Genomic DNA, 13,103 nt, shown 5'->3' with positions numbered 1-13,103 from the left:
ATTTATACCCCACCCTTCACTCAGAGTCTCAGAGCAGCTTACAAACTCCTTTCCCTTCCCCTCCCCACAACAGACACCCTGTGAGGTAGGCGGTGTTGAGAGAGCTCTTTCCAGAACTGCCCTTTCAGGAACAGCTTTGCCAGAACTATGGCTTGCCTAGGGTCATCCAGCAGGTGCAAGTGGAGGAGTGGGGGAATCAAACCCGGTTCTCCCAGATTAGAGTCCGCACATTTAGCCACTACATCAAACTGGCTCTGGATGGATGACAGGTTGGCTCGGGATGGGTGAGGGGTTGCCAGGTCCCCCCTGGCTCCGGACAGGTGTCGGGAGGGTAGGGTCATGATTGTGGGGGGGGGACGGGACATGATTGTTCTCTTGAAGTCTTTGAAGGGCTGTCACTCAAAGGATGGCAGGGAGCTGTTCCTGTGGGCAGCAGAGGAGAGGACTCGCAAGAACGGGTTTCAATTAAGGGCGGGAAGGTACCGGCCGGATATTAGGGAAAACTTTTTTACATTAAGAGTTGTTCAGCAGTGGAATCAGCTGCCCAGGGAGGTGGTGAGCTCCCCTTCACTGGCAGTCTTTAAGCAGCGGCTGGACAAACACTTGTTGGGGATGCTCTAGGCTTGCTGGTCCTGCATTGGGCAGGGGGTTGGACTAGATGACCTTCAGGGCCCCTTTCAGCTCTGTGATTCTATGATTGCCAGATCCAGATTGGGAAATTGGGAGATTTGGGGATGGAGGCTGGGGAGGAGAGGGACCTCAGTGGGGTTGTTGGTGTTCAGTCGCACAGTCGAGTCCGACTCTTTGCGACCCCATGGACCAGATCACGCCAGGCCTTCCTGTCTTCCGCCATCCTCTGAAGTTGGCTCAACTTCATGTTCGTTGCATCTATGACACTGTCTAACCATCTCATCCTTTGCCGTCCCCGTCTTCTTTGACCTTCCGTCTTTCCCAGCATCAGGGTCTTCTCCAGGGAGTGCTCCCTTCTCATTGGGTGGCCAAAGTGGGTAGAGAAGGGCGGGGTATAAATCCAATCTCCTCCTCCTCCTCCTCCTCTACATCAGTGGTCTGACTCTGACCAAGCAGCTTCATGTGTTCACCAGCAGATAACTGGCTAGTTAATTCTAATCAAAATGTAAAATTAACAGTTTCTTGGTTTCCTTTAGAAGTAACAAATCACTAGGCTGATGGGAACTTATCACTAGCAGATGTCTCCTACTGAGGTATAACAGTCATACGAAGCCTGTGTATAGCACTGTCTTGATATTAATCCTCACAACAGCCCTGTGAGGCAGGCCTTGTGCCGTTTCTCCCATACTCGAGGTGGTGGATTGAGGCTGAGGGAGGGTGGCTTGTAGAGGGCCGTTTTAGGATGTTTGTGCTAGAGGAGAGATTTGAACCAGAGACCATCCAGATTGAGTTGCCAACTCCAGATTGATACATTCCTGGAGATTTCGTTGGAGGACCCTGGGGAGGGGGGAGTTTAGGGGCGGGAGGGACCCCAGCAGCTTTGAGGGGACATGATTGCAGTCTTCAAGTATCTGAAGGGCTGTCATGTAGAAGATGGAGCGGATCTATTCTCTCTTGCTCCGGATTGCAAGACTAGATCTAATGGGTGGAAATTACAAGGGAGTCGATACCGGCCAAATATCAGGAGAAACTTCCTAACTGTCAGAGTGGTTGAGCAGTGGAACAGACTGCCTCGGGAGGTGGTGGATGCTCCTTTGCTGGACGTTTTCAAGCGGGGGCTGGACGACCATCTTTCGGGTATGTTGTAGGTATGTAGGGCTGTCTTTCGGCTATGCTCCTGCAGAGTGCAGGGGGTTGGACTAGATGACCTGCGAGGTTCCTTCCAACTCGAACATTCTATGATTCTATGAAAAGGGGATCTTATTTTTCTTTTTAATTTCTGTATTGAGAATGACTGTGCCCCCCTCCTTTGGACCCAGTTTCCACCCACCATTCAGTTGAGCATCAGGCACAAGGGCTACAATTGGCTGCAGGTGCCTCGCCGTGAATGGGAACCTTTACTGGCATGGCTGACAACCAATACTCCCTCTAAGCTGTGGAGTCTTGTGAGCAAAGATTCTACTTTCCGAGCTACTGGCATTAATTATGTGAGTGAGGGATCTGACTGTTATATAAATTAGTTTGCTCTGGAGCCGTCCTTCCTCAGCTAAGACAAAAATGGGTGAGCCGGGGGCTTAAAAACTGGGAGCTAGCTCACACTAACTCAGCTTAGAGGGAACACTGCTACCAGGGGGGAATAAGAACGTGTCCAGAAGAGAACAACCAGGATGGTGAGAGGGTTGGAATCCAAGTCTTACGAGGAAAGGCTGAAAGAGTTGGGCATGTTTAGTCTGGGAAAGAGAAGGCTTAGAGGACGGGACATGATTGCAGTCTTCAAGTATTTGAAGGGCTGTCATGTAGAAGATGGAACAGATTTATTCTCTCTTGCTCCAGATTGCAAGACTAGGTCTAATGGGTGGAAATTACAAGGGAGTTGTTACCGGCTAAATATCAAGAGAAACTTCCTGACTCTGAGAGTGGTTGAGCAGTGGAACAGTCTGCCTCGGGAGGTGGTGGATGCTCCTTCGCTGGACATTTTCGAGCGGAGTCTGGACGGCCATCTTTCGTGTATGTCGTAGGGCTGTCTTTCGGCTGTGCTCCTGCAGAGTGCAGGGGGTTGGACTAGATGACCTGCAAGGTCCCTTCCAACTCTTAACATTCGATGATTCGATGATTCTGTGATTCTATAATGCCACCAAATCCTCCTTTCGAAGCGGCCATTTGTTCCAAGGGAACTGATCTCTGTATCAGTTGTAATTCCTGGGGATCCCCAGGCCCTACCTGGAAATTGGGAACCCTAGTCGCTGTGGCTTTAACCAAGATGCCTCAGCACTGCTGCCAGTCCTGCAGAGTGCCTGAAATTATAACTGGTCCTCAGGCTACGGAGATCAGTTCCCCTGGAGAGAATGGCTGCTTTGGAGGGTGGAATCCAGGGGTCATTTCCTGCAGGAGCACAGAGGAGCGGAGCTCCAGCAGTAAAGAGCCCAGGGGGCGGGCAGAACACGCAACAAGCCCCACCCCCTGCTCCCAGCAGCCCTGGGCCACGAGGAGCATGAGGATCTGTGCGTCCCCCCCCCATAGCTAGCAATCCAAAACAGTCCAGTGGAGCGTGAGCGGTGGGTGTTGCCTTCTGACACACTCCCGGTGATGTCAGGGGGTGTGGCATATGCAAATTGATTATGCTAATGAGTCGTGCTAATGAGCGCCTGCACCTCTTTTTCTACAAAATGACCCCTGGTGGAATCTATGGCATTATATCTATGGTTGCCAACTCCGTGTTTGGAAATACCTGGATATTATTTTGGGGGGGGGTGGAGCCTGAGGAGGTCAAGGTTTGAGGAGGGGAGGGGCTTAAATTAGTATAGTACCGTGGAGTCCACCTTCCAAAGCAGCCATTTGCTCCAGGGGAACTGATTCCTATCACCTGGAGATCAGTTGTAAATTATAGCGGAAGATCTCCAGACATTACCGGGAATCGGCCGCTCTGATTATACCCCACTGAGGTCTCTCCCTTCCCCAAAACCCCTCCTCCTCCAAACTCCGCCCCCCCAAATCTCCACGGATTTGCCCACCCGGAGTTGGCAACCCTGCGCCTCTCCCCTACAAATCTGTCCTGGGCCATCATCAGCCATGCGGAGCAGCAGCTCAGTCGCCAACCCACAAAAAAGGGGGCTAGATTTGGAAAGGTAAATGAGAAATCGAAAAGGTCAAACAGTTCAGGGGTGTTTGTTTTGGCCCCGGGAAATGCTGCCCCCCCCTTGTTTCCGAAAGGATTAAGCCGAACATGTTCCCGTTTGTAACATTTGACTAAAAGCTCTTCCCGAGCCCACTCCGAGGCCCCAGGTGCAGAGTGCTCGTTCCTGGGGCAGAGTGAAAGGCGAGCTGCCTCGTTATTATTATCCTGGGCCGGCAGGGTCAGGGTTGAGCACACTTCAAAAGCGCCATCTCAAACCGCACTGCAGGCTGAAAGGCAGGAGCCCGAGAGAGGCGGGCGGCCACGACCAGCATTTTGGGGAGGCTGGAGCAGGGGGTGGGAGGGAGAAGAAAACAACTTTTGCCGCAGGCAGGCCATTCTTTTCGCAGGGGGCGTTCTATGCAGGCAGAGGAGCGCCGCGTGGCTCGGTCGCATGTTCTGCCGATCGATGCGCCGCCCTCCACTCTTATGTGCGCTTTCAAAGGCGGCTCTCGCTCGTTTGCCATAATCGCACCCCAGTTTTCTGGTGCAAGAAGAAAAAACAACCGCAAAAGCGGTTCTCTGACAATAGCCAAAGTGCAGTCAGGTGTCTTATTATTATTTTTTTAAAGAAAAATACAAAAAATGGCAACAATCCAATAGCAGGTTGCAAGTCTGAGAATTAATCAAAGGGCTGGCGGGCAAGGGAGTATAACCTTGGATCAGGACTGCCCACAGGTTGGAATCTTGCCTCTGCTGGGAGCTCAGGTTGCGGCCTTAGGTCAAAGGGCAGCTCTGGGGGGTCCATTCGAGGTCATGAAACCGAACACCCATAATGCTGCCCTGTGCTGAATCAGAACATCAGTCCATCAAGGTCAATGTCGACTGTCAGTGCCTTTCCAGATAGAGTTGCCATCCTCCAGGTGGGAGCCAAATTCCAAAAACAACATCCGTGACAAAATTAACGAAGAGTCAATAAAGATAAGGTGCGAAAACGTTTACTGTAGTCATTCTGTAGAAAATTGTCTTCTATTATCGCCAGGGGTCGTTTCGTAGAAAAAGGGCTAGGGGAACTCATTAGCATATGCCACACCCCCTGACATCACCGGAAGTGTGTCATAAGGCCACACCCCCCGCACCCAACGGTCCCGGCCGCCAGTGCCGGCCTTGCAGCTCCACTGCCGAGCCCCATGAGGGGCCCAGCGGTGGACCTGCAAGGCCGGCGGGAGTGCAAGGAAGCCCCGCGAAGGCCCTCCCTGGCCCCAGGCAGGCAGGGGTGGGGAGAGGCAGGGAGGAAGCAACTTACCCTCCCTCTTCTCCTGCCTCCTCCTGGCTGAATGAGGGCTGGAAGCGGGGTGGCCGGAAGCAGGGGGCGGGGCTTCGTCAGGTGCCCCGCCCCCCGTACCTCGCCCGGGGGAACTGCGATCCCCCGCGATCCCCCCAAAATGACCTCTGATTATCGCTCACTCGCAAATGAATGCTGCGCAATGTAAACAATCCGTTTCACAATGTAGGCTTTATCTGAGCGTGTAGCAATCCCAGTTCTTATCAATTACTACTAATCAACTCTTGAAGGAAACATTCCATGTTGACTCTCTCATAAAAGAACCCCAAGGTCTTCACAATCCCCGGAGATCTCTAGGGATTACAACTCTTCTCCAGACAACTGAGGTCAGTTCCCTTCCCTTGGAGAAAATGACTGCTTTGAAGGACGGACTTTATAGCATTATACCCCGCTGAGATCCCTCTCCTCCCCAAACCCGATTCTCTCCAGGAATCTCTAGGAATGTCCCTAGGATTCAAGAATCTCCCAGGATTTCCCAACACATAACTGGCAAAGCTATCTTCAGGGTCACAGATGGAGGTCTTTCACATCACCTACCACCAGACCCTTTTTAACTGTAGATGCTGGGGATTGAACCCAGGACTTTCTGCATGCAAAGCAGAGGCTCTTCCACTATGCCACAGCGTCTCCACAGGGCACAGATCACTCTGGGGCAGGGGACAGAGTTATCCCTCTCAGCCATAACCCCAATCCGAATTGTGTGTGCATGGCTCATCTTTGGTTCTTTGCTAATCAAAAGCACTTGCCGGATCTGTTAACAGATTTCCCAGCATCTTTTCTCTCATGGCCTGGAGGCAAGCCCTGAGACCCTGGAGACAGGGCTGCCACTGCCAGTAATCGGCAGGGAAATCCCTGAAGATTCTTAGGGGAATCCCTGGCGATTCTTATGGAAATCCCTGGAGAGTGTGGGGTTTGACCAGGACAGGGACCTCAGCAGGTTCTAATGCTATAGAGTATGCAAAGTATCAACAGCAATACTGACTTACCTTACAGGGTTACTGCAAAGTAGTACTTTGCTTAAGTAATAGGCAGTAGGGTAAAGGTAAAGGTTTCCCTTGCTCGAAAGCCAGTCGAATCCGACTCTAGGGATGTGGTGCTCATCTCCGTTTCCAAGCTGAAGAGCCAGAGAGGTTTTCCGTGGTTATGTGGCCGGCATGTCTAGATGCTGAGGGTGCACAGAACGCTGTTACCTTCCCACTGAAGCGGTATCTTTATCTACTTGCAATTTCTTGCTTTCTTGGAGGTATCCAGTTTGGAGCCATCTGTAGCGGAGCCCTGCTTCAGACAGTCTTAGGGTGATTGGCTTGAGCACGCTGCGGATCTGCAAGGCATCAGGGGGAACGTCCGGAAAAATCAGTATGTCTGCGTTGTTATACTTGAACCTGCCCTTAGTTTTGGCTTCTTTAAGGATGTGATTTTTAGTGCGTAGGTCTAGAAACTCTGCTAAGATGTCCCGGGGTCCCTTGTGACGTTCGGAGGAAGGAGGGCCCATGCGAAAGGCCTTGACAATCATAGGGGCTACCCCAGCTTCCAATTGCATTGCCGAGGTCAGCCAGCTTGCAATAAATGAGGAGAGTTCCTGGGTTTGTTCGGCCTGTTCGGGGAATCCCCTAAACTTCAGGAATCGTTCGCGGGCTTTGTGTTCTAAGAGGAAAATCCTTTCCTTTGCCCAGGTTTCGTTGCTTTGCAGCTTCTGAATATCCCCTTGGTTGGTAATAGTCCCTTCGAGAGCGGAATCGGCCGATTGGGAGATTTTTTGCATTTAAATTTTTAAGAAGTCAAGTTGCTCTGCGAGGGGTTGGAGCATTGAACTAATATTGGTGAGCATTTCGGTTTTAAATTAGCTAAACATCTCTACTAGCTCTTGTTTTGTAAGCACTGCCTGTGAGGGCTAAGTGTTGCCGTGCTCGGCGGCCATTTTAAAATCAGCTTGGTTGTTCCTACCTTCTCTCTCGCCCTGGCTCTGGCTAAAATAAGCCTTGAAGGAATGTGGGTCCGGATCAGGTCCTTTGCCGCGGTTTCCGCCGTTTTTGCCCATAACCCGGGCGCTTTTTGGTTCGGGTACTTTTCGCTGGGTTGGGAGGGAAGCCGGGGAAGGATCGGAGCTCACTCAGACTGCGTCCACCATGAATGGTGCCAATGCCCCGCCCCGTGCAATTTCTTGCTTTCGAACTGCTATGTTGGCAGGAGCTGGGGCCAGAGACGGGAGCTCACTCCGTCACGCGGCACCCGAGGGGTCTTGAACTGCCGAACTACCGACCTTCCGGTCTGCAGCTCAGCGTCTTACATCAGTACATTATTATTTATCCCTGGGGCAGTCCAGAAAATAGAACAGGGGAAAAGTCCTCGATTGCTTAAAAAGAAGAAAGGCAAAGTAGGTCCTATGTGAAGATGCAGGCAACATCTGTGGCTTTGATAGGAGGATTTGGATCTTCCTTTGTGGCTCCCTCCTGCAGCCTTCAGACGATAGAGGATACCAGAGAAAGGGACTTTTTGGTGGTAGTTCCACCCTGAAAACCTATGGGGCGTCCCTCCCTTCTTCCTCCAGTTCTGCTGCTGCTGCGCCATCGTAGGTTGGCAGCTTACAGATACACACCTGAACGGCATACTCAAGATGGCAACAGCACAGACATTTTGATGCAGTCATTCAGAGCAAAGGGTGTCAGTTATCAGACACTGTTAGATAAAGAAAATATTGCAACAGTGCTGATGTTTTAAGCATGTTTTTATTTTAAGTAAAAAAAAAACCTTTGTTTTTGTGCCCTTTATAAAGTTTATATCTCCGCTACCTGCGGTGGTTGAAGTGGTTAAGACGCTGAACTGCAGGCTGTGGAAGGTCGGTAGTTCAGAAGTTCGAGACCCGAGTGCGCTGCATGACGGAGTGAGCTCCCGTCTCTAGTTCCAGCTCCTGGCAACCTAGCAGTTCGAAAGCAAGAAATTGCAAGTAGATAAAGAGGTACCACTTCGGTGGGTAACAGCGTTCCGTGCGCCTTGGTGTTTACTCATGCCGGCTACATGACCACGGAAACATCTTCAGACAGCGCTGGCTCTTCGGCTTTGAAACGGAGATGAGCACCGCAACCCTAGAGTCGGATTCGACTGGCTTTCAAGCAAGGGAGCCTTTACCTTTACTTTTTACCTGGCTTTACATTTTATGACACGCATAGCCTGGCCCAACGAGGTCTCCTTTATGTCAGATCCGGCCCTCATAACAAATGAGTTTGACACCCCTGATGTAAGGTATTGCTTGGCCCAGATATCAGAAGTTAAGCAGGGTGAGGCCTGGTTAGTATTTGGACGGGAGACCACCAGGGGGAGTCCAGGGTCGCTATGCAGAGGCAGGCAAAGGCTAACCACCTCTGAACATCTCTTCCCTTGAAAATTGTATGGGGTCACCATGACAAGAACAGATACAAAATGGCTTGGCCCAAAGTGCTGAACACATGGTGCTGCCTTGTCCTTAGTCGCCACCTGGGTCTATAAAGGTTAGTGTTGCCTCCTCTGATTGTCAGCGTCTCTCCAGGATCTCAGGTCAAGGTGTTTCACATCGTCACCTGCCCCTTTCAAGGGAGACCCCGGGAATTGAACCTGGGAGTGTTCCCTCTAAGTTGAGTTAGTGTGAGCTAGCTCACAGTTTTTTAGCCTCTGGTTCACCCATTTTTGTCTTCGCTCAGGAAGGGATGGGCTCCAGAGCAAACTGATTTATACAACAGTCAAATGGCTCGCTCACAACTTTAATGCCAGGAGCTCACAAAGTAGAATTTTTGCTCACAAGACTCCACAGCTTAGAGGGAACATTGCCTGGGACCCTTCTGGACAGATGTGAACAGCGACACATTCAGAGGTCATTTCGGGGGGAACGCGGGGGAACGCAGTTCCCCCAGGTGAGGTGCGGGGGGCGGGGCACACGATGAAGCCCCGCCCCCTGCTTCCGGCCGCCCTGCTTCCAGCCCTCATTCAGCCAGGAGGAGGCAGGAAAAGAGGGAGGGTAAGTTGCTTCCTCCCCGCCTCTCCCCACCCATGCCTGCCTGGGGTCAGGGAGGGCCTTGGCGGGGCTTCCTCGCACTCCCGCCGGCCTTGCAGGTCCACCACCAGGCCCCTGATGTCAGGGGGTGTGGCATATGCTAATGAGTTATGCTAATGAGTTCCCCTAGCTCTTTTTCTACGAAATGACCCCTGGACACATTCATCGTCCTGCCTCATTACCAACGCTGCTTTCTCCACGTCGACTGACGCTCTGCATATCACACCTAATCCAGTCACACACCTGCTATTGTCCCTCACCTGTTCCCGGCATTCACCTGCTATTGTAATTTGGCATCTGAAATCACTCTACCCTCTAGCTAGAAGGACAAATGGGCTTATGTTCTAGCTGTATCTGCAGAAGGGAGCAGTGACTCACAGAAGCTCCTAAGTAAAGGGTAAAGGTTTCCCTTGTTCGAAAGCCAGTCGAATCCAACTCTAGGGCGACGGTGCTCATCTCCGTTTCAAAGCCGAGGAGCCAGCGCTGTCCAAGGACGTTTCCGTAATCATGTGGCCAGCATAACTAGACACCAAGGCGCATGGGACGCTGCTACCTTCCCACCGAGGCGGTACCTACTTGTCTACTTGCAATTTCTTGCTTTCGAACTGCTAGGTTGGCAGGAGCTGGGACCAGAGAGGAGAGCTCACTCCACCATGCGGCGACCGCAGGGGTCATTTCGTAGAAAAAGAAGTGCAGGAGCTCATTAGCATAACTCATTAGCATGACTTATTTGCATATGCCACACCTCCTGACATCACCGGAAGTGTGTCAGAAGGCAACACCCACCGCTCAGGCTCCATTGGACTGTTTTGGATTGCTAGCTATTGGGGGGGGGGGAAGGCCCAGATCTGCCCTCACAGAGGAGGGAGAGCTTCTCCCTGAAGGCGGGCTGGGGGGGGGGGCTCTGCAACTTACCTGGCTGCTTCTTGCTCCTCATGGCCCAACTAAGGGCTGCTGGGAGCAGGGGGTGGGGCTTGTTACATGTGCCCGCCCCCTGGGCTCCTTACTGCTGGAGCTCCGCTACTGTGCGCTCCCGCAGGAAATGACCCCTGGGCAACCGGGTCTTGAACTGCTGAACTACAGACCTGCCGGTCTGCAGCTCAGCGTCTTAACCACTTGAGCCACCGCAGCCCCTCACAAAAGCTCATACCCTGCCACAAATTTTGTTACCCCTTCAGGGGCTACTGGACTCTTGCTGTTTTCTACTGCTACAGACAAACTAACAGGGCAACCCATGTTGATCTATTGTCCTACCAGTTAGTTCAGTCTTGAAAAGGCATCTCATAGGGAAACATGCTGAGCAGAGTACAGCAAAAATGTGGAGAAAATGGGTCAGAATTGGTGAGTCTCAAACGGCAGGGCAAGGACCCCTTTCCCTCCAAGGAGGCGACCCACCTTCTTGCTCAGAGATTGGTTTCATTTATTTATTAACAAGGCCCTGCCTTTTGCACGAGTCTCCAAGGCAGGGAACATCAAAATCCACAGTCATCTATTTTAAAAATCCCAATAAAATAAAGTTTAAACCCACAAAGAAACAGCAATAAATCAACACACAAGGCAGACATGAAATTTATCATCTGTTAAACACTCCAGAGAAGAAAGGCCTTGACCAGGGGTCATTTCATAGAAAAAGAGCTAGGGGAACTCATTAGCATAACTCATTAGCATATGCCACACCCCCTGACATAAGGGGCCCGGCGGTGGACCTGCAAGGCCAGTGAGGAAGCCCTGCCAAGGCCCTCCCTGGCCCCAGGCAGGCAGGGGTGGGGAGAGGCGGGGAGGAAGCAACTTACCCTCCCTCTTCTCCTGCCTCCTCCTGGCTGAATGAGGGCTGGAAGCGGGGTGGCCAGAAGCAGGGGGCGGGGCTTCATCATGTGCCCCGCCCCCTGCACTTTACCTGGGGAAACTGCGTTCCCCCGCGTTCCCCCCCCGAAATGACCTCTGGCCTCGACGCTGCCCCTCCCATGAGCAACCCTGGGGCTGCCAGCAGGGTCGGGGATCCGCTTGAGGTGTTTCCTGTGTGTGGAGCAGCAGAGCAGCAAAACAACAAAAATCAAAAACCAAACAAAAAACATTGATGGAGCATCACACAGCGCCCTTTTGTTTTTGTGCATTGAGGACATTTAGGAGAGAGGGGCTGTGGCTCCGTGCTAGAGCATCTGCTTGGCATGCAGAAGGTCCCAGGTTCAATCCCAGGCATCTCCAGTTGAAACGGCCAGGCAGCAGGTGATGGGAAAGACCTCAGTGGCTCAGTGCTAGATCATCTGCTTGGCATGCAGAAGGTCCCAGGTTCAATCCCAGGCATCTCCAGTTGAAACAGCCAGGCAGCAGGTGATGGGAAAGACCTCAGTGGCTCAGTGCTAGATCATCTGCTTGGCATGCAGAAGGTCCCAGGTCCAATCCCAGGCATCTCCAGTTGAAAAGGACCAGGCAGTCGGTGATGTGAAAGGCCTCTGCCTGAGGCCCCAGAGAGCTGCTGCCAGTCTGAGTAGACAATACTGACCTTGATGGACCAAGGGTCTGATTCAAGATGAGGCAGCTTCATGTGAAAACAGGGACACTCTTGAGAGTCCTTCCCCCCTTGGGAAGGGGCTGTGGTTCAGTGGTAGAACATCAGCATGGCACACAGAAGGTCCCAAGTTCAATCCCTGGCATCTCCAGTTAAAAAGGACTAGGCCAGAGGTGATGTGAAAGACCTCTGCCTGAGACCCTGGAGAGCCACTGCCAGCTGTAGATGATGGACCGAGGGTCTGATTTAATGCTCCCTCTAAGCTCTGGAGCTGCAAGTGGTTAAGACGCTGAACTGCAGGCTGTGGAAGGTCAGTAGTTCAGCAGTTCGAGACCCGAGTTGCCGCATGACGGAGTGAGCTCCCGTCTCTAGTTCCAGCTCCTGCCAACCTAGCAGTTCGAAAGCAAGAAATTGCAAGTAGATAAAGAGGTACCACTTTGGTGGGAAGGGAACAGCGTTCCGTGCGCCTTGGTGTTTAGTCATGCCGGCCACATGACCACGGAAATGTCTCCGACAGCGCTGGCTCTTCGGCTTTGAAACGGAGATGAGCACCGCAACCCTAGAGTCGGATTCGACTGGCTTTCGAGCAAGGGAACCTTTACCTTTACCTAAGCTCTGGAGTCTTGTGAGCAAAAATTCTACTTTGTGACTTACTGGCATTAAAGCTGTGAGCGAGCGATTTGGCTGCTGCGTCAATGAGTTCGCTCTGGAGCCCTCCTTCCTGAGCTAAGACAAAAATGTGTGAACCGGAGGCTGGTCTGATTCAATATCAGGCAGCTTCATGTGTCCGTTTGAATTCAGGGTCACCTTCCCTGGTAGCCACCTGCTCACTCTGTCTTTCTCCACTCCTTTAGTCCCTGCAGATTATGGCAAGCGAGTGTATCAGGGCGTGCGGGTAAAGCACACGGTGAAGGATCTGCTGGCAGAGAAGCGGTCAAGACAGACGAGCGGCTCACGCTTCAACGTAAGTGAAACGTCCAGGTTGAGAAAGTGACCTTTGGTTTCAATGCTCAGCAGCCTGAATAGTCCTGAATTAGCCCAAACTTGGAAGCTAAGCAGGGTCGGCCCTGGTTAGTACTTGGATGGGAGACCGCCAAGGAAGGGCAAGGTTGCTATGCCAAGCCGGGCAATGGCAAACCACCTCTGAACGTCTCTTGCCTTGAAAATCCCGTCGGGGTGGCCATAAACTAGTTGCAACTTCACAGCACTTAATAAAACATACGTAGGCGCTCACGAGCGTGACAAGCAGAGATCATTTCGGGGGGGATCGTGGGGGATCGCAGTTCCCCCGGGTGAGGTATGGGGGGCGGGGCACACGACGAAGCCCCGCCCCCTGCTTCCGGCCGCCCTGCTTCCGGCCCTCATTCAGCCAGGAGGAGGCGGGAGAAGAGGGAGGGTAAGTTACTTCCTCCCTGCCTCTCCCCACCCCTGCCTGCCTGGGGCCAGGGAGGGCCTTCGCGGGGCTTCCTTGCACTCCCGCCGG

The 13,103-nt window shown here is 52.4% G+C and overlaps 1 protein-coding gene across 1 annotated transcript in view; it reads left to right on the top strand.

Annotated features, from left to right (window-relative positions):
* The first annotated feature begins 280 nt into the window (after window positions 1-280).
* LOC107121977 (chromosome unknown open reading frame, human C11orf53) overlaps window positions 281-13,103 on the top strand; it is a 35,504-nt gene continuing 22,681 nt past the window's right edge. Inside the window, exons 1-2 of the mRNA XM_015424997.1 lie at window positions 281-284; window positions 12,475-12,584. Of these exons, the coding sequence (XP_015280483.1) occupies window positions 281-284; window positions 12,475-12,584 (114 nt within the window). The remainder of the gene's footprint in view (window positions 285-12,474; window positions 12,585-13,103) is intronic.

This window comes from Gekko japonicus, unplaced genomic scaffold (assembly GCF_001447785.1).
Source record: "Gekko japonicus isolate JY-2015 unplaced genomic scaffold, Gekko_japonicus_V1.1 scaffold2137, whole genome shotgun sequence".
Classification (NCBI taxonomy): domain Eukaryota; kingdom Metazoa; phylum Chordata; class Lepidosauria; order Squamata; family Gekkonidae; genus Gekko; species Gekko japonicus.
Note: the sequence above shows the minus strand (reverse complement) of the source record. Positions and strands in the feature narration are given on the sequence as shown.